Below are 20,868 nucleotides of genomic sequence, written 5' to 3'. Positions count from 1 at the left end.
GCCATCTACCATTTTGCACTGCATTTTAATTTCAAACTTGAATCATTTAAAGAGAAAGTTTTACAGAATCCTATTGTACATGAACTGTATTGATCTACAGATATAAGACCGTTTTTCGAGGTCTAACCATGACACCCATCATCAACAAAGTATGCATTTTATCCAAAGGGAGAGTATGAATGATGGCAAATTGTTTATTTAATTGACTGATGAAACAACATGTTGTAGTAAACAAGTCCATGATCATGCAGCAAATGATGACATTGCTTTTTCACACAAAAGATCAGATTCTGACAATTATATCACAATCATTCAACCAATAACATTGATCATTTATTTCGACTTTTTGATCCCGACTTTTTGCGTTCATTTTTCGGACTCTTTGGAGGTGTTTTCTTTGGAGTTGGTAATGGTGTTTTGGGTTTAAGGTTAAATCGTGGTGGTGGACCTGCAAAGAAAGACCCAACATATGAAACGGGTAAAGTTCTGTGTGGAGCCTTGAGCCACATCTTCAATTAGACAAGTAGTTTAGTAGCATTGAATTTGTTTTTAAGTGTATCATTTAACTAAGCAGCAAAAAAGTCTGTGTAACAAACTCGGGTTATGAATTTTGATAAATATATCATTACTTCATTCCTGAGGCTGTGGTGTTAACAAACTCATGTTATGAACTTTGATAATATTATATCATTACCTAGTTCCTGAGGCCGTGGTAAACTGGTTCTCTCAAGTTTGAATGCCAGGTCCTCTTGCACATCAGTGATGTTACACTTGACCTTCTCCACAACAAGCGAAGTATAAGAACCAATGACTTCTCCAATTAACTCACTTACTTTCTGAAAGGTAAAATTAATTAATGGTTAATGCATGATACTGTTCAGCATATATTTACTTAGATTAGTAGCATCTATACTTTTGATTTGTCATCAAAGTTGTAAGTATACTTATTCATTGAAAATATGAAATTATAAAACTAAAATGATGGTGCTAAATCATGATCCATTACCCATAATTGCACTAAGTCTTATAAAACTAAACTGATGGTGCTAAATCATGATCCATTTCTCATAATTGCACCAAGTCTTAAATTCAATGTACTTTGAAATAAAAATTACTCTCCGACTTTCTGGTTTTTTTTTCAAAAGTAAACCTACAGAACTTTTTTAGAACTCTATGTAGTTTGTGCTCTCTGACCTCTATGTGGTTAGTGCTCTCTGACCTCTTGTGGATTGTGTACTTTGACCTCTATGTGGATTGTGTACACGGACCTCTATGTGGATTGTACACTTTGACCTCTGTGGTTTGTGTATACTGACCTCTTTACTGAGGGGAGTGGAGACACCAGAGATTTTCTCCAGTCGTTCTTTGGTCCGTGTCTCGGCTGTTTCCAGAGTTTTTGCCTTCTGCTCTAGTCGCTTGTTTGTGTGTTCCACCTCTGTCCTCTGAATGCCTTCGTACTGCCTCTCATACTCCCACACAGTCTTGGGTTTACTCGATTTCATGTTACCAGGATCTGCAGGGGTTTCCACTCTTAAGGCCAAATTTGGTTTTAAAATATCTCTTTCTTTTGTAAACACATACTTGAAAAGTTTGAAATGTCTAAGAAAGGTCAGGAATATATAGTCTGTGTAGATGGGAAAATTTCTCTTGCCAAGTATGTCTGATAATTCAAAGGACTGAAGTTTTAGAAAGTGAAGAGCATCTGTCAGGTCTTTGTCTGAAATACAAATCAGAGATTTCATCAAAACATACAAGTAAAACAAACATAAACTTTGTAGTAAAATGGTTATACTGTTAAGTCACTACATTCATAGAAAGTCATAAATGCATATTCTGTAAAACCTCTTGTTTATACTTATGTAAAATCACTCGTGTTTTTATAGTATGGACAACTCCAAATGTGAAGCACCATGAAAAATTAACAGTATGAAATCAGGATCCTACAAATGTGCTGCATTTTTCACAAACCAAGAAAATCTGCCAGCATGAAAATAAATTTTACTCTTCAGTTATATATACAAAGTTTTAATTTTCTAAATTGTGTATAGTGATCATTGCATGGTTTTAGATTTTTGTTCATTGGTAGCAATTCGTAAATAATGATGTCATTATGGATAATGACCTGATGAATCTTTCAGAATTCCATCACAAAATGTCACAACTGCACAGACTTGCTTCCACGAAAATCCTTTTTCCACTGCAAATGTTAAGTTGTCATATAGAAAGTCTACATAAACAGCATTTCTCAGGTTCTCGTCATCCTGTAGGCTCTTCAGGTCCAGTTGTCTGGCTAAAAACTCCTTACCCTCCTCTTTCTAAAATAGTCAACGGACATACAGAAACATGACAGTCAGCAGGTAAAATATGATCCAAAAGAAAACTTTGGGCAATTGACAGTTGTATCGGGCATGACAATTCAGATAATTTTAATTAAGGAATTCACAATGCATATATACAAATTATTCAATATGTAGGAGTGGTATCGGTGATTAGATTATACAGCAAATTTTAACAAACCAACTGTTTAGAAAGTTCATCTTCCTTGAGCTCAGGCATTGTGGATAAGAGGTCTTTTGACATTTTACACCTAAAGTAACTCCTCAAGAATATTCTATAAACATATCCCTTGTTCTAATGGATATAATGCTCAGATAAAAGATTCATGTTTTTGGGAAATTTGTAACTGAACAGTATTAGTGCTCACACAGATACAAATGAGTAGGCTGGCTTGATATGTGACATAAAAGTCACTATATCCTAAGATTTCAAGTCCTGGCTCAAACGCAAGTTCTTGTTGTTCATCATAATTAAGAGAATTTGATCTAAGACGAGGATAATTAACATACGTAATCCACATACGTACACTGAGATTTATACTCGAAATGCCTGAATACTCACACTAACGATCTTTAACTCAATCCAAACCAGGTCAATTTATTAGAGGAAATTCGAACAATGGAAAATGGGCCTTTGTGTGAACATCGAGTCGCACAAATGGTAGATGATATTTTGTTGTTCATGTTACAAATAGCTGTAAAAGTAATGACCGTTTTTATGGGATTTTAAATCCCTAAAACTTACTGGCAAGTTTGAAATGTTTTTGGCGACAGATTCCGACAGTGCGACAGCCATGTTGTTGCTACCAAGCTACTCGACGAAATACCGCTAACTTCTCGTTTACCAAAACATTAGTACAAAACTGCCGCATGTGATTTTGATGTGAAAATAGCTAATTTAATGAATCATTTTGGATACTTTTTCATTTGAAAAACTTCGTAAAGATATATAATGCAGTGATTACCACAAAACAGCACTTAAAATATGTTTGTTTTGAAAAGTCACGTGATTAGAAACGAGTTTTCAATGAGCATGCCAGAGTTTACATTTTCTAGATGACTCTAATGTTAAAGCATGGAGATCACACTTGTAGAGTAAATTAAGGAATAGTAAGTTTATATTTTACATATGCATTTTATTTCTTAAGTATACAATGAACCAGAATGCAATTTTTAAAATGTTAGATCTATATCGACGAGCAGCGTTGTCATGTTCGCAATTTGGCAGGTGCTAGTTGGCGTAGTTTAACATGTCACAGGCACTGATTTTTAAAAATACATGTACATCACATGTCTGGGTTTCTCATCATTTTAGTATTTTATGTACACACAGGCATATTCAGTTTTGTAAAGAAGTCGATACATGTAAACAAATTACAAACCATCTTTTAATTAAAGATAGTAAAAGTATATTGTAATTTGCTTATAAATTCTTGGTAACATGTTATAAAGTTTGATTTTGAACATTGCATAATGTCTAAAATTAGGGAATTAAGGGAAACTGGGATTTTAACCCAAGAACTCTGAATTTCTTGTCAGGTGCTCTAGCTTATCAATTTTAAGCTATCACTGCTATATCTCAGACTTGGAAGATATATCCCACACCTGGATTTGGACCCTGATTTGGTAAATTGACAAATTTTCTTGTTTCATATCACATTCAGTTGTGAGATGTCTCAGTAGAGCAGAAATTCAGGGGGCCCAGGTTCATATCTCGGTGTGGTCCGTTGCCTTTTCTGTTACAATAAAATTTGAATTTAGTGCATAATTCGATCATTCTGTATAGTACGTATTGAGCAAAGCTCGCAAAGTGACATGACAAGCTCGCAAAGTGACATGACAAGCTCACAAAGTGACATGACAAGCTCGCTTCAATGGTTACACAAATGAGTCCTCATCAACTGAAAAAAGGATGAGTATTACCCGCAATGCTTCTGGAAAAATGTCACTGCGGTATACATCATTAACAACCCCGTAAATAATATAAATGAATTGTTTAGAAAGTACCACAAATGTTTTTAAATTCTAGACAAGCTTTCTCATAGCTTCGAACGTCTTGTTTTTGTTGATAATTGCTTGGTTTGAAAGAAAAAAACATGGCAACTGTTTACATTTACTGCGATATATTTCCCACGTTAAATGAAGAGGCGAATTCAATGTCTATAAGTTGTGTTGCAAGATGTTATGGACTTCGCTCGTCTTGTCTTTTTTTCTTCTTCTTTTTTTTTTACGAAACAAAAAGTTAAGGAGTTATTCAATTTTAGCGAGACTTTGAGTCAAAATGATATGAAATGTGGATACATACATGTAATTGCTTCATTCAAATTTATCAACACCCGTATATCATTTAATTCTAGGATGAATAAGACGACACACTATATTTCATGATATTTTTGTCAGACACAAGTATCACTTAAATTTTTTTTAAAAGTATATGTAACTTAAAAGTTTTGTTTAGCTGTGAAAGTGACGTACTGCCAACTTTTTTCCCTCAACATTTTTCAATGGCATAGGAATACATATTAATGACTAAAAAAAACCATTTGTGTTGTAAAAACAAGAGAAACTTAATAAAACTATGTCAAGTAACTGCTATTAGTGTATAGAAATATATAATCACCAAAATTACATATTTATGTGCCTGCTTTGAGTTTAAAAAGTGTTTGAAATAATCAAATACAGGTATTGTTACTGAAATATATGATATAGAGTAATATTCATTGAATTTGATTTTTGGTGACAGAATGACAGCTTTAAGAAGTAGACAATTTAAAGGTGAAAAAGATTTTAGTTCCAGGAAATGCTCAGAATGCAGGATTTTGCCACAGAGCTTCTAGGGGCCTAGGCGGCCACCAGACCCCTGGCCTATTAAGACTAACCTTAAAATCAGCTTTTTTAAAATTTCATTGCGAAATCATATTTGAGTATGAGGATTAGAATGACTAGAACTTTGGAAACAAGTAATTCATAAACTAAACATTTCCATGTAAAACTTCTCTCGATTTCCCTGATAAGATGTTATAATACCCCACACAACAAAGTAGTGGAGGGTATAATGTTTTTTACCCATCCTTCAGTCTGTCAGTCCATCAGTTCCTTTCTTGTCAGTGCAACTCCTCAGAGACTGCTCAACAGAATTTCATGAAACTTTGTAGTTTTAAAATAAGAACACTCTGTGTAGATGTGCATATTCCCAGGAAATCCAGATTCAATAATTTTTCTAAGAGTTATAGCCCTTTTGAACGTAGAATTTCGAGCCCGTCTGTCCTGTTCATGTCTGCGCAACTCCTCTAAGACCGCTCAACAGAATTTCGAAAAACTGTAGTTAATAAGGACATCCTGTGTAGATGTGCATATTCCCAGAAAATTCGGATTCAATAATTTTTCTGGGAGTTATGCCCCTTTTGAGCCCGTCTGTCCTGTTCTTGTAGTAATGCATAGCATTACCATTCATTATGTGAGGCATTGTCAAGCAATGTTGGAGTGTGGAGTATGTGAGCTTGCTCACTTTTGCTTTCTTTCATGTACATAACCAAAGAGTGTAAATGAGGTAGGAGTGGAGGTCGTGAAAAGTACCTAAAAGAGATCAAGTGCTAGACCGGGCGTTTCACAAATTCCTGGATCCGCCTGTGTATATAAATGTTTGTATTTGATTTTCTTATAAACCAGCAGTGTTTCAAACAGCTGTGCTGGATTATCTTAAGATATAATTAAGTTATCAGAATTTTGACTTAAGTCTATTTTCAGTTTATGATGGTCTTGAGGCTGGATGCATAGTCATTACTCTTATTCTTTTTAAGAAATGATGAAGAGTTAACTCTGAACAGCCAGCTAGTACACGTATGAAGTAAATGTAATGATGTTAGAATCTGTCCTGCAGGAGTATTAGTCATGTTAGGACATATTTAGTCATCCTAGGCATGTGTATATTAAATTGTCAAAATTCCATAACCATTTCCTTAGATTTCAGCATTTTGAATATAATGAAGTGGATCTCTTGTTCCTTTAATTAGATTATTGCCTGCACATGCTATTGAATTATTAAACACACTGTTGATTGTACCCGACAGAATACTAATTTGGTTTGGTGTTTAATGGGTGAATTTAGCATGCTGTCATATAATTTATTTTGCCATGATGAATAGGTGTAATACAACAATGAATTGTAGAAGAGGTAATGTTTTATTAAACATGTAAAGTTATGGTGGTTTGGTGACATCGCTGTTATTTTGAAGATGGTACAATATTCCACATGATGATAATGAGCAAGTTATCTTTGATTTATGGGAAAAACCTGATGGAGGGGTATTGATTTTGGATCAAATTCATTTAGTAATTGTTTACTGCTAACATACCTATGTATATAATTAATGAAAATGTATTGTTTTTCATTATGTGAATGCTATGTGACATAAACAATGAGATGGCACTCATTAGTTAAGGGGTTGAAACAAGCCAGGCAGATTACTGACATCATTAAAATACAAGAAATCACCCATAGAAAATTTGATGATATAGTTCAATTTTGGTTTATAGATAAACATATTGATCCCAATTTCCTGCAAACTTCCATTTATCTATTTGCTCTTAAACCAGGAACAGTTATTTGATATTTGCTTTGTGTTGGTAGAGTGGTGGTAACTAAGTTGTAATTGATTTTTCCAGACCATGGATAAGAAAACAACGGATACCAAGAAAAAGCAGGATGGCAAGAAACTTGCTGCACGGGATGATGGGGATGGATCTAAAAGCAGGAATCCAAAACGAACACAGAAAACCGATGCCAAGGAAACAAAACCACCCACAGAAAGAAAGAAACCCAAACACATAGGAAACGACAGCAAAAGCGTGGTGGAGATGGGTACTCGTAAAGATATGGTGTCCCCTAATCTACGCAGCTCAATGACGGCAGGTAATGACACCAAAACCTGCTACTTCTTCAAAGACGAGGACTATCGTTTCCCAGGAGTCAAAGTAGCCCTCAATCCTCGCAATTATAAGAAATTTGACACACTGTGTTTAGAATTGTCCCGTAAAATTCCAGGACTTGGTTTTGGAGTAAGATCTATCACAACCCCCACCGGACGAACACGGATATCAAACCTTGATGTCCTCACGCATGAAGGTAAATATGTCTGCTCGTCCAGCCGTTATAATGTTAAAGGTCTAGACATAGACCGTGTGGGTGGCAAGGATGTTTGGCATTTCGCCAGACCCCCCAGTGGCCGACATCTGCTAAACCAGATGTTGAAGGAGGACTTAGAATTCAAAGAGCCGCGATTCAAGAAGTCAAAAAAGCCGTATGACATGGCTACCGTGTATAACAGAAACCAACCAAAAAAGATTACAGTATTGAAGAATGGAGATCCCACATATCGACATGTTGTGTTGTTAAATCGCCGGACTGCACAGCAGTTTGAACAAGTGTTGCATGATCTCAGTGAGATGTTTAAATTTGCTGTGAGAAAGTTGTGTACAACCGAGGGTAAAAAGGTGTGTATTTTGTGAATATAATTCAAGATATATAACAGTGTTGTAGATATTAATCAAGGTCTTTAATGGAACTACTCTTTAAAAAAAAAATACGAAGAAGAATTTGTAATGAAGAATTCAATAGATACATGGCCTTAGACCAGATGCAAGGTAACACCAAGTAGACCTTACTTATGATAAGCAAAGTCCCCTAGTCAAAAATGATTCAATCTATTTCAAAGCATTTTGTAGAGCTTATGTGCATTGTTTAGTTCTTGGCACTCTGATATTTACTACGAATAACTCTGTTTACCCAATCAAGATAGAGGGCTCATGGCGGGTGTGACCAGTCGACAGGGGATGCCTACTCCTCCTAGACGCCTGATCCTACCTCTGGTATATCCAGGGGTTCGTGTTTGCCCAACTCTCTATTTTGTATTGCTTATAGGAGTTATGAGATTGATCACTGTTCGTTATCTTCACCTGAAATTTCTCTTTCTTATTGAGAAATATGGTCTGATATTTAATTAATATTGTTAAGATTATCCCCTTCCGCCCTACCTGTCAAAATAGCAGAAGGTTTGAAAACTGACTTTATTCTGGCTTGTAAATTTTTCTGTAGGTTGGTGGAATAAATCAGCTGTTTCTTGGACCAGACACATTGGTGTGTTGTGGGCCAGAACCCTTCAGACACATGGACGGGGGTGGGTACTATGCTACCCCAAGGATCATGTCACGTGTCTCATTGAATACCCGGGGATCTGACTCTATAGCCAAACGCATGAAGGAAAAGAGAAACCGCATGACCAACACTAGTAAGTTACCATGGTTACAAACAGTGTAACATTGGAGTGTTACTGTAAATCACATTGTGTTCCTAAAAACTTTATTTATGCATAATTTTACAAGTCTATTCATTTGCAAAAATTTAGTTCTTGCGAATAAACTCTTAGATATACAAGACTGAAGGAATAAATATTGAGTCGTGAAAGTTATGTCTTGTGAATAGATACATCATTGTATTCTTGTGAAAATAAGGCTTTGACACGAAATAAAAAGTGATCTACAGTAACGAAATAGGATGATCTTCATTTCTCTAACACTTGATTAGGATTAGACTAACACTTGATTAGGATTAGACTAACACTTGATTAGGATTAGACATCAGATGTAAATCTGAGCATTTTTATTTTTACAGTAAATGAATTCAGCAATTTTGCAGGGTGATGGTGTGTTGAATTTCCAAAAATGTTTGCAGATATGAAATTATATCATTAGAAAATACTTATTAATAGCCATGTCTTTGAGCAACAAAAGACTGATAATCATTTGCAAAATTTTGAGACTCAGAAATAAATCTATAACCTTTCGACCCTATTTTGCAAAACTATTAAAATTCCATGGTACATTTGTACGTCTTTCTGAGTCTGTGTTAGTCTAGAGCACAATTTCATAGCATCACATTTGTAGGTGTCTGAGCAACAGCTTCAGATTATTTGTATATTGCCATTGTTTGATCCCTTTCCTCGGTTTTGCTCTGTGACATTCTGTCTCTATGATGACTTATTGACTTGTGTATTCAACCTCACCAGCATGATTGTTTGCGATTCTGAAAATAACTTTTTCACTTATTTTGAAGGTTCTCAGAGAAATCAGTGAAATATTTATGTAGTGTTATGTCATTATAATTACATAGACTCAAGTCTCTGTGTTTCTGTTTTTTAAAAAAAATGTTCGCTGTCTGTTGTCTGTTAAAGTTTACTTGTTCTAAAACATCCATGATCTGACATTATAAAAAAAGTATGAAAGGGAGCAGGTACATAAAATAAAATAAAAAGTAACAAAGAGATTTGAGCAAGTCTATAATTGTACATGTACTTGATAATCTGTTTGAAATCAAAAACATGTAAAATCAACTCCATAGCTAAACACGCTTTTAATTGTGTACATGATAGATGGCATTTCGCTTTTTTGGGTTTCTACAATAGAAGGGAAATAGTTTAGTTTACCATCAGATAATGTGGCATTAAAAGAGTGGGTGTAAATGTAGTCTGGGAAATATGTCCCGCGATGTCCGATATTGATGTTTGCCGATTTATCATTATACGTTAGTTTTTCTTCAATTATCTTACTGTCGTGAATATGTTTTAAGACGATCACCAAGAGTCTTCATTGTGAATTTAGTGTGTGGAAATTGTCTAATTATTTAATAAATGGCTTTTATTTTTTCTTCAGGGTGTAAAGGTAGTCCCGAAAATTTTACGAAGAAAACGCATTTCCGGTTTTTGTGTTTGCCTTGTTTAAGTACAAAGCACTTATAATCTTTAAGTATTGTGTCCTATCGATAATCATAATAGACTATTTTATCTGGTTATTTTAAATAATCTCACTAATCAATATATTAAATGGGTTTCGTTTCGTTTCGGTGGGTTTCGTTTCGGTAGATTTTGTTTCGTTTCGATTTCGTTTCGCACTTTACAGGTACCCTAATCTATAGTACTATTCAGTTATAACAGTTAAAGAATAAGTGACTGTATGAATAACATAACAAAATATATTGATACCAAATCTTATTATTTGTGGTACTTTATATCAGTTGTAATTAATTTTCCTTACTAGATATATTACACTTCAAATCACTCGTATAGCTATTCATAATACAGGTTGAAACTGTCACCTTATTCTTGTTTTAATTTTACACTCTTCGTGTCGAGTCAACCACCGAAGCGGTGTCCCATAAAAAGAAGGACGAGTATTCCTATAACATGCTGAATATTTTGTAAATCTTTTTATCATGATATCAAACAATATCTAAACAAGAGCAAAAGCAACATAAAACACAGAAAAAGTTTTATTTGAATTATTAACAAGGCAAAAACATAAACCGGAAATGTGTTTTGTTCGTAAAATCTTCGGGACTACCTTTACACCCTGAAAAAAAAATAAAAGCCATTTAATAAATAATTAGGCAATTTCCACACACCAAATTCACAATGAAGACTCTTGGTGATCGTCTTGAAACACATTCAGTAAGATAATTGAAGAAAAACTAATGTATAACGATAAATCGGCAAACATCAATATCGGATATCGCGGGACATATGTCCCGGACTACTTTTACACCCACCCGCATTAAAAAGATGTATGTAGGATAACAGCACCCTATAAAACTCAAAGTCTTAAAGATTTATATAATATGTCCAGATATTGTCTTTTAATTAGTAATTAGTCATTTGGAGTGCTCGACATATGTCATCAGTAGGAATTGACCATCATAATAGACAGTCACGCTTTTGTTTCAAAATCAAGTGTGTTTTTGTGAGAATTCTGATGCAAGTGAATTCCTATTAAGACATCATGCCAAACTTAAAAACAGTTTTTTTATACCCCTCGCAACAAGTTGTGGAAAGGTCAAGCACACTGGACATCGAAGTAGCAATATGGTTTCCGGGCTCTAAAGCGTTATCCTTTCCACCTACAGTCACCATATCATACATATGGACTACCCATGGGATGAAGATGTTCCCTATCGATTTTTGGGTCAAAAGGTCAAAGGTCAAGCACACTGGACATCGAAGTAGCAATATGGTTTCCGGGCTCTAAAGCGTTATCCTTTCCACCTACAGTCACCATATCATACATATGGACTACCCATGGGATGAAGATGTTCCCTATCGATTTTTGGGTCAAAAGGTCAAAAGTCACACGCACTGGACATCGAAGTAGCAATATGGTTCGGTTTGTCATGCCATTTGTTTTTTACACTCAGAAAAGAGGTAGTTTATACCTATTACCAACACCCTTTGGGAGATTGGGGTAAGCGGGGGGTATTCTTAGTGAGCATTGCTCACAGTACCTCTTGTTTATTTTGATAATTTTACAGATATTAGATCATATGTCATACTGTCATTTAATTTCATTTAATTGTGTTTTACCATTGCATTCCTCTTCTTACCCTTCTAAAGCACCTTAAGAGTAATGTGTTTTATATAAAGTGTTATATAAATTTTATTATTATTATTTCATTGTAATTTGACATACATGTATTCTAAAACCACTTTATATATGCCAAATGTGTTTTCACAGAAGGGGAATGGAAAGTGAGTATTCGGACAAATGGACACCCCTCAGCTTCCACCCAGGCTCAAGTCACCATCACTGTTTACGGACACAAAGGGAATTCTGGGCCAATATCACTAGGCAATGGAGATGGCAGCAACTTCAAATCGGACAGCACGGATGATTTTGATGTGAGTAGGTGGAGGGGCTCCATTTTGTGCTTAATTGTCTGTGAGAGACTTGAAGGGGGTTATTGTTTTAATGGTTGTTTTTGTTTTTGTAGATTTCTATAGGAAATGTTGGTGAAATTTACAAGATTCGAATTTCTCATGACAACTCTGGAGATTCTCCTGGTTGGCTTTGTGATGAGGTATAAAAACTGGCTGTATTGAAGTTATATATCTCCCATTAAATGTACATGTAAGATATCAGATAAATCATGAAGTGCGTTGCCCACAATAAGAAAGATTTAAATCATGTTCATTTATCAATTTGGTCACTGACTAGATGAAGATGAAGGATAAAGACACTGATGAGGAGTTGACCTTCACCTGTCGCCGATGGCTGGCACGAGATGAGGATGATTACGAAATTTGCCGAGAACTTGCTGCTGTTAGAAAGGGAGAACCCATTTTACCAGGTATCTAATCAAATGGTTCTATCTAACAGATCATTTAGAATTAGAAAATTTGATTCTGGAAATCGTGACAAAGCTACATACCTATGATTTTTTGGTTAAATTAGACAGGTGAGTATGATATAGAACAAGTGTTTACATCTGATTTCATACAATACGTAAATTAACAGTGTGGTTTATTTCATCAACATTACATAAAATGTCTGATTATTTTCAGTGGTGCGGTATAACGTGTTTGTTACCACCGGTAACCTTTGGGGGGCAAGTACAGAAGCCAATGTTTACATGACGATGTATGGTGACCGTGGCGATACAGGGGTCAGGCAGCTGTTCTCTCCTAACAAGGGAAGCTTCCAACAGGGGAGGGTATGCCGTTTTATGTTTTAGATATTAATAGTGAGGTTTATTTCATCATTATACAGAGGAGATATGCCGTTTTATGTTTTAGATATTAATAGTGAGATTTATTTCATCATTATACATAGGAGATATGTCGTTTTATGCTTTTGATATTAATAGGGAGATTTATTTCATCATTATAAAGGGGAGGGTTTGCCATTTTATGCTTTAGATATTAATAGGGAGATTTGTTTCATCATTATAAAGGGGAGGGTTTGCCGTTTTATGCTTTAGATATTAATAGCGAGATTTATTTCATCATTATACAGAGGAGGTATGCCGTTTTATGCTTTAAATATTAATAGGGAGATTTATTTCATCATTATACTGGGAAGTTGATGTGGCAACAACCAGTTGTTCACAACCAAGCCTTCAATACACACACAGTTCACCTATTGTATAGTATCACAATCATCAATTTTCAATATCGTTATTGATTTTCAAAGTTGCTTGTAGATATGAAATCAGTGGATAAAATTTTTTCTATTATATTAAATATGGTTCCAACTGAATTAATCTGAATACTAACTACCCTATTCAGTACTTAAAACATTGTTGTGACGTCAGTTCTTTGTCTTGACAGTACTTTATTTTTCATACCGTACTGAACATAGTCCAGTATTATTAAGAGCAGGCCAATATTATGAGAAATACTGGACTGACAGTAAAAACCAGGAATAAAGACCACTCTTCGTTGTGCGAGAAAACATTAATTATTTATCGAATACAATATTCAAGGCATGAAATATTCCAGTAAATTATACGAAATGAGTGTTTCATGTATAATCCTATTTTACTGTATATGAAATCGTTTAGGCACCACAGTTATAAATGCATGTCACAATCATTCATTTAAACACATGCACATTAAAGTCGCAAATTCACTGTTACATCCCGGCAGTGATGTTTATTTCTTTTCCTGATCCAAAGGAAACACTTTCATTGAGCTTCACTTTCTTTGGCTCCGGCGGGGACACTGTGGACGGTTTCTAAATCAAATCACTTTACACTCTGCAATTGTTCCTCGGAGGTGCGTTTGTAGTTGCGAATCGCAGATGACCTGTGACCAGTTTTTTCCCGCAATAAGTTGCCCGTCAACACCCGCATCATAATAGGCGTGTGGCGACAGGAACCCGAAATGATTTGTCAAAAAAAACCAAAAAAAAACATCAAATCCTGCCTCTCTACATCTTTTGGCCACAATCTGTTGCAGCTGATGTACCATACATTCCCCTTAGGGGCGATTTTTGGTCTGAGATATAATGCATTGCATTTTCCACTGCTTGATTAAAAAGAAATTTGTATACAACAAAAATGAAACAAACAAAATAAACACTATGAAAATAATTGTTAATATATTTAGGAGAATTTGTAGAAATAATGAATAATCTTACTGCAAACTCATGTACTTTTCAATCATTTGAATCCATTTCTTCATGGCACCCGGACTAAATGCTAAAAAAGGGCTGCGGCTTCTGTTTTTATACCAGTTATAGGCATACGTGTCAGTATCATATTATTAGGGTTCCCAGAAAGGAACTTGGGAAGTCAAGGTTTGTTTTATCTAAAAGATTCTTTCCGAACACCCTTTATGTACCCTCATTCACCCAAAAAAGAAAACCAGTTTTGTTGAGTACAGTCTTCAGACAATAGAAGCATTCGAATCGCTTTCCATGAAGAACAAAACCCTGTTTTGAGGAGTATCGTATTATGACAATTGAAATGATGAGCTAACAGTTTTTTGTGAATGAAAGAAAAGAGTTGACCTTGTGTGCCATTAAAGTTTATGAATTCCTAATATATCTAATATTAAAAACAAATCAGAAACGAGAGGTTTAAATATATTTGTCTATACATGTACCAATATATATTTGTACGCGTTTTTGATTTCAATTTTTTTATTTTTTTTTTGCGTTTAAATGCCAGTCCCGTATCTGACATAAACCATCTTCGTCTTGTATCCCTTACTTATGTGACCTAAGAAATCCCCTGAAATATTATCTGTAGTTATATTTCTGACTAGATGATGCATGCTTAATGTATTTATAAGTATTTCAGGAAAACAGAAGCTGCAGTTTTGCAAATTGATATGAAAACATTTTTATATTATATCTCTATGATAAAGAGATTCATTTTGAAAATATTTTTATATTATTTCTCTATGATAAAGAGATTCAAATTGAAGTACAAATTTTTATCTAAAGTTCTTATCATGTTACCATTTGGGATCAAAGTTTGGAATTTTATCTATCGAGTTAATTTGACTGGTGAGCATTGTTGTCCATGAGCCTTTTGTTAGAATGTTAATCTCTAGATTCTATGCATTTGTGACAAACATGCAATTTTAAATCAAGACACCATCCACCTGTTAAACTCTGTGACCAGAAACTCAGTGACTAGGAACTCAGTGACCAGAAACTCAGTGACCAAAACTTACTGACCAGGAACTCAGTGACCAGGAACTCAGTGACCAGAAACTTAGTGACCAGGAACTCAGTGACCAGAAACTTAGTGACCAGGAACTCAGTGACCAGAAACTTAGTGACCCAGAAACTCAGTGACCAGAAACTTAGTGACCAGGAACTCAGTGACCAGGAACTTAGTGACCAGGAACTCAGTGACCAGAAACTTAGTGACCAGGAACTCAGTGACCAGAAACTCAGTGACCAGAAACTTAGTGACCAGGAACTTAGTGACCAGGAACTCAGTGACCAGAAATAGGTTCCTGAATAATTTTCTGTATTAGATCTATTAAGAGTCTATTAATGCAGCTGAATTGAGGATATTGTAAATCAGGATATCTGTCATCATAATTCTGAGAGAATATGATTGCTATATTAGGAAAGGCTGGTTGGAATGAAATAATAAAAGAACTCAATCAAAGTTGAACAGTTAATTGAGGAATTTCAAAGGGGATGCAAACTTGTTTTTACAGCCACACCCAGCTAATCGTGTAGCTATTAAAGTGTGAAATTGCAAGAATATTGAGCTAGTCTTCTCATATATTCTTGTTCCTCCATCACGAATGTTTTCATTTGATTGATGTCCTTGATTGGATCCTTATTTGTGACCTTTGACCTTCTAAATCTAATAATTGGAAATTAACACTTACTGGTATTTGTTTTTGTTCATGTAAAAAAGAAATACCACAAATGCATTTATATATACATGTGCATTGAACTAGCACATGTAAAAAAGCTAAAATACTGAATTTGAACTTAGATTATTGAATTTATTAGAAAATTGTAAAACGTTGATAATTTGATGCAATCATTTATTAGTAATACTATCAGAGTTGTACTAGATTCATTGATACTTTCGTATTGGTCATGATTGATGCACACAAGACTAGTGCACTGTGCTATAATTGTGTGTCAGTGCAGATGGTACTCCATTATTGTCTCTGTGTGTGTTTTGCAGACGGACACCTTTACAGTGGAAGCTGTGTCGCTGGGCCACCTAAAGAGAATCATCGTGGGTCATGATGGCACTGGGGCGGGTAAACACACACTTGTATTTCTACAATACGTGTATCTTTTCCATGTTTCAGGAATGCTAAGTAGCTACATCTTGCCCCAATAAAACTCTCACTTCTTAAATGTTTTTGCAATTGTTTACAAATCGATATAGATTTTCCTTCAAACAAATAATGAAATTCTTGAGAATTTCTCGAATAAGTGATGAGTACTTTTTGACAGGAAATGGCTGGCACTTGGAGAAGATCATAGTGAAGGAGCCCTCTGGTGGCAGATCCCATGACGAGGCTGTGTTCCACTGTGGAAAGTAAGGACATCTAAACTCACAAGAATAAAAGAATGTCAATACTGTACAAATAAAGAAAAATTCTTTGGGGATTAATTTTCTGAAATGAATGTATTTTGTGGATTAGAATCGCCATGCAATAACAGGTTCCAAATAAAGGTTAATCCTAATTGATATAGCTATTTGGGGGAGATAAAACAACATTGAACTCTATATAATCATTTTTATTCATAACAAAAATGGGAAAAAAATTAAGATTTCTATCATAGATTCATACTGGTATTCTAAAAACGAAGTGTAAAACTTCATGCATGATTTGTTTTCTTTCGAAGTTATACATGTAACTCCTCAGATTAAATTTGAAGATCTAGTTGCCCTTCAAAAGTGTAATTACATATGTACTTTGTCTGTATCATATTGTCTATCTGCCTATATCCTATTGTCTGTCTGCTTATATCATATTGTCTGTCTGCCTATATTCTATTGTCTGTCTGCTTATATTTTATTGTCTGTCTGCCTATGTCCTATTGTCTGTCCGCCTATATCATATTGTCTGTCTGCCTATATTCTATTGTCTGTCTGCCTATATTCTATTGTCTGTCTGCTTATATTCTATTGTCTGTCTGCTTATATCATATTGTCTGTCTGCTTATATCATATTGTCTGTCTGCTTATATTCTATTGTCTGTCTGCTTATATCATATTGTCTGTCTGCTTATATCATATTGTCTGTCTGCTTATATTCTATTGTCTGTCTGTCTATATCCTATTGTCTGTCTGCTTATATCCTATTGTCTGTCTGCTTATATTCTATTGTCTGTCTGCCTATATCCTATTGTCTGTCTGCCTATATTCTATTGTCTGTCTGCCTATATCCTATTGTCTGTTTGTCTATATCCTAACTCAGCCCAATCGATTCTGAGATAAGGAGGTTTGACAGTGTTTAGTATGTTAATGGAAGACACTGAGATGTTTTTAGGTCACATAGTCCAAAATCCAGGTCACACCAAGGTTTTTGATGGATCCCTTACTGACTGGATTCTATGTCCCCATAATCAGAGATTTGGGGAATATAGCTTTTGGTCTGTTTGTCCACAAAAACTTTGGCCATAACTTCTGAATGGACGGTTTACATGTGTATTACTTGTGTCAAGACTTGTTTTTAAAAGTTGCAAAAATGTTTTACCTTTTGACTTCAACCTTGGATTTTGACCTACTTTTGAAAAACTTTAATCTTTGCCATAACTTTCCACTGGTTATATAGTGATGGGGCTTTCATTTGTATGTTCTGTGACAGGACCTTTTAGTGTAGACCCACCCTCCTCTGGATCCTCCCAGAATTACTCTGCCGAGGTTTCAGTGTTTCATAAACACATCTGGGTTTTTTATGCCCCCAGAATTGAAAGTTCAGGGGCATCTAGTTTTTGGTCAGTCCGTCCGTCCGTCTGTCTGTCTGTGGCAGAAATAACCTTGGTCATACAGTACACGACACGAGTTTTATGCGTGTTCCACGCAACGCGGTGGAACAAATTTGCCCCAAACACAGTGGACCTTTAAAATTGTCGGCACCTTTGAAGTCCTATTTTTCCGCGCGAGCTAGACATTGAAGTCCACGGAGGATCTCCGTGAATGCCACTGCGCATCTCCGTGGATGTCACCTGTACCTCCGTCAATGCCACCGTGTACCTCCGTGTGATAAAACAAAGAAATAATTTCCGAAATGATTCACCCAAAAAACCTTTTCGCTTGGCCAGCATACATGCCCTCACCCCATTACTTATTTAGGAATTAGCTATAAATCATTCAATTCTTGTAATTGTTGTTTAATGATACGTTGGTGTTTTCGGTTAATATCCGTATGTAGACTTCCCTGCAGACGTTCACACCTTTTTATGAAATGCCCAAATTATCGACATCCTGTATATAAACACCTGTGTTATTCCTACCACTCGTCGGTACATTGTTTCACGGCATGTGCAGCACAATTTCACCAAATAAAAGAAGGGTCATGAACAACGACAATCACATGCCAGTAATTTCAATTTGATAAACAGCAGTTCAAAGAAATGTGTACCATAAGCAATAGTTTATTTTTACGTAAAGTTTTCATTGTAATTAGGAATATGTGATTATTAAGGTCAGCAATATACATGTACATGTTTACATTGGATATGAATTTCATTATGTACTCAACTGTGAAGCAATGTGAGCAAAGAATCAAATTTTTATCACTTAAACAAATAAATATTAAAACTATCTTTACTTTTAAACAAACCTTTAGAAAACTCTGTACTTTCATTAAGAAAATTTCATTAGAATGCCCATACTTTACATTAATAATAACACGGTTTTTTAAGGTTTTTTTTCTAACTTGATAAATACTTTATTACACGCATGTATTATTTACTAAATGTATATATAACAGCTTTTTGTCTTTATATTTTTGTATACCATTGCGTAATGGTGATGAGATCCAATAAATTGAATTGAGTACATGTAGTCTTGAAATATCACAAAGTAAAGAGTTGACAACGATTGAAATAAAAATGCAGACGTTTTCTCGTTTATTCAGTAACTCAATAACTTGCACGTCTTCTGAATGAAAGTTGTAAAACAAACGTACTAGGTTTTGGTCAGTTATAACATAATACGGGGGTAAAATTCATCTAATCTCCGCTAGCAATGGGTTTTGAGTCAGCTGTGCCTTCTTGCACGAATAATCTCGGCTAACGAAGATGAAAAAAAAGAAGCCTAGATAGTCCGCTTGCATTAACATGTATTATGAAGGTGCAATCGAAGAATTATCCAGTAAATCCAATGATGTTGCAGTATATATAGCATGTATTTATTTTATTTTTTACTGAGAGGGAGATAGACAGCTAAGCACGTAACATCGTTTTAGGGGGGGGGGGGGGGGGGGGCTCATTCATTAGTCCTAACCTGGACCAGCCGAAAAATTTAACATGTAAAGAAAACAAAATGGGAAATAAAAAAAAAAATATCAGAATGAAAGGGGATGGATAATTAATCAGAAAGAAATTGTACTTTCAAGATTTATACTGAACGTATTAAACTTCCCGTATCTGCATACATTCATGAATATTATAATCAATGATTACCAATGCCCGCTCTCTCTTTCTCTCTTGCTTTCATTATCTAATGCATCTAAAGATTAAATTAAAGATTTTAATAATCGATAGCGTATATGAATTAAAGCAAATAATCGTTAAGTCATTTCTGTTTATATTTATATTAGTTTTTTTCATGAACTAGTTGCATTTGACACCGAGGATTTACATCCTTAAATATTGATTACAAGCACGTAGAATCGGAGAGGGTGTACTTTGAAAACTTGAAAGGTTTTCGTAATCGGAAAATTTAAGCACCATTTTTGTTGTTATTTTATTGCTTGTCAAGAAATTTATACAACTTAACCGGCAACATACCCCTTCTGATACATTGAAAAATATAAGTAATGTTAGCACGGGGCTCTATAAAGTTCAATCTGCAGTTTGGTCATACTTCGTCATTCAATAACTTATTCAAAATTAAAAAAAATGTTTGTCGGATTAGCGGTACTATGATGTATGACTATAACAATGACCTGTGTATAACTTGTACATTCCATGCAAATTCGAAGGGGTTTTCGCCTCAGTAGAACAATGGGGGTCAGCTAATCCGTGTATTTGAAATCAACAGAAGTGCTTAGCTTCTTGCGGAAAGTGTGAAATTTATTGGGTCGGCGTAAGATACCCGTGATCTTAGACTAGATCTGATATCTCGCCGATCCAATATATTTCACACTTTTCATGAGAAGTCAAAACCCAAACTAGCTAACCGTAATTTAGTTATACTGTGAGAAAGACCCTAGGAATTTGCATGGTATATACTTATTATACAAAAATCATTGCATTATCCAGACACTCCCGATGAACATTTTTTTTTATGAAAACCTCTATCAAAGTACATCGAACATAAGTCTCGGTCAAATGTGATTAACTCGGGATTTTAAAAATAAATCATTCGATGGTTTGTATTTTTGCTTCTATTAATTACGTAATAAATTAATTCCAATTTGTTAATCATCGACAATGCTCTAATTTCTATATTGGATCAAGTTATATTTGTCAAGATGCATATCAACACAATATGATGGAGGTAATTATGTTAAACAGCGCATTTGTCACAGAGAGAGAGAGAGAG

At 34.9% G+C, this 20,868-nt stretch overlaps 2 protein-coding genes across 4 annotated transcripts in view; one reads left to right on the top strand and one right to left on the bottom strand.

The window, feature by feature from the left end:
- Window positions 1–180: 180 nt before the first annotated feature.
- On the bottom strand, window positions 181–3,227 carry LOC125672279 (uncharacterized protein C8orf74 homolog). Its single transcript, XM_048908490.2, has 5 exons — window positions 3,082–3,227; window positions 2,123–2,315; window positions 1,317–1,717; window positions 695–836; window positions 181–448 (listed from the first exon to the last, which is right to left on the bottom strand). The coding sequence occupies exons 1-5, from the start codon at window positions 3,130–3,132 to the stop codon at window positions 330–332; spliced, it is 906 nt and encodes a 301-aa protein (XP_048764447.1). The 5' UTR covers window positions 3,133–3,227; the 3' UTR covers window positions 181–329.
- LOC125672277 (lipoxygenase homology domain-containing protein 1-like) overlaps window positions 3,131–20,868 on the top strand; it is a 91,923-nt gene continuing 74,185 nt past the window's right edge. For 2 of the 3 annotated variants that reach the window (XM_048908487.2, XM_048908485.2), the window contains exons 1-9: window positions 3,131–3,446; window positions 7,002–7,829; window positions 8,431–8,623; window positions 11,895–12,058; window positions 12,151–12,237; window positions 12,375–12,507; window positions 12,722–12,870; window positions 16,324–16,402; window positions 16,602–16,686. In XM_048908487.2, the coding sequence (XP_048764444.2) occupies window positions 7,005–7,829; window positions 8,431–8,623; window positions 11,895–12,058; window positions 12,151–12,237; window positions 12,375–12,507; window positions 12,722–12,870; window positions 16,324–16,402; window positions 16,602–16,686 (1,715 nt within the window). In that variant the 5' untranslated portion in view covers window positions 3,131–3,446; window positions 7,002–7,004. Of the gene's footprint in view, window positions 3,447–7,001; window positions 7,830–8,430; window positions 8,624–11,894; window positions 12,059–12,150; window positions 12,238–12,374; window positions 12,508–12,721; window positions 15,625–16,323; window positions 16,403–16,601; window positions 16,687–20,868 lie in introns of those variants that run through there. The other variant, XM_048908488.2, reaches the window with a different exon arrangement.

Source organism: Ostrea edulis, chromosome 4 (assembly GCF_947568905.1).
Source record: "Ostrea edulis chromosome 4, xbOstEdul1.1, whole genome shotgun sequence".
Taxonomy (NCBI): Eukaryota; Metazoa; Mollusca; class Bivalvia; order Ostreida; family Ostreidae; genus Ostrea; species Ostrea edulis.
The sequence above is the reverse complement of the archived record's forward strand: the minus strand, read 5'-3'. Positions and strand labels throughout refer to the sequence as shown.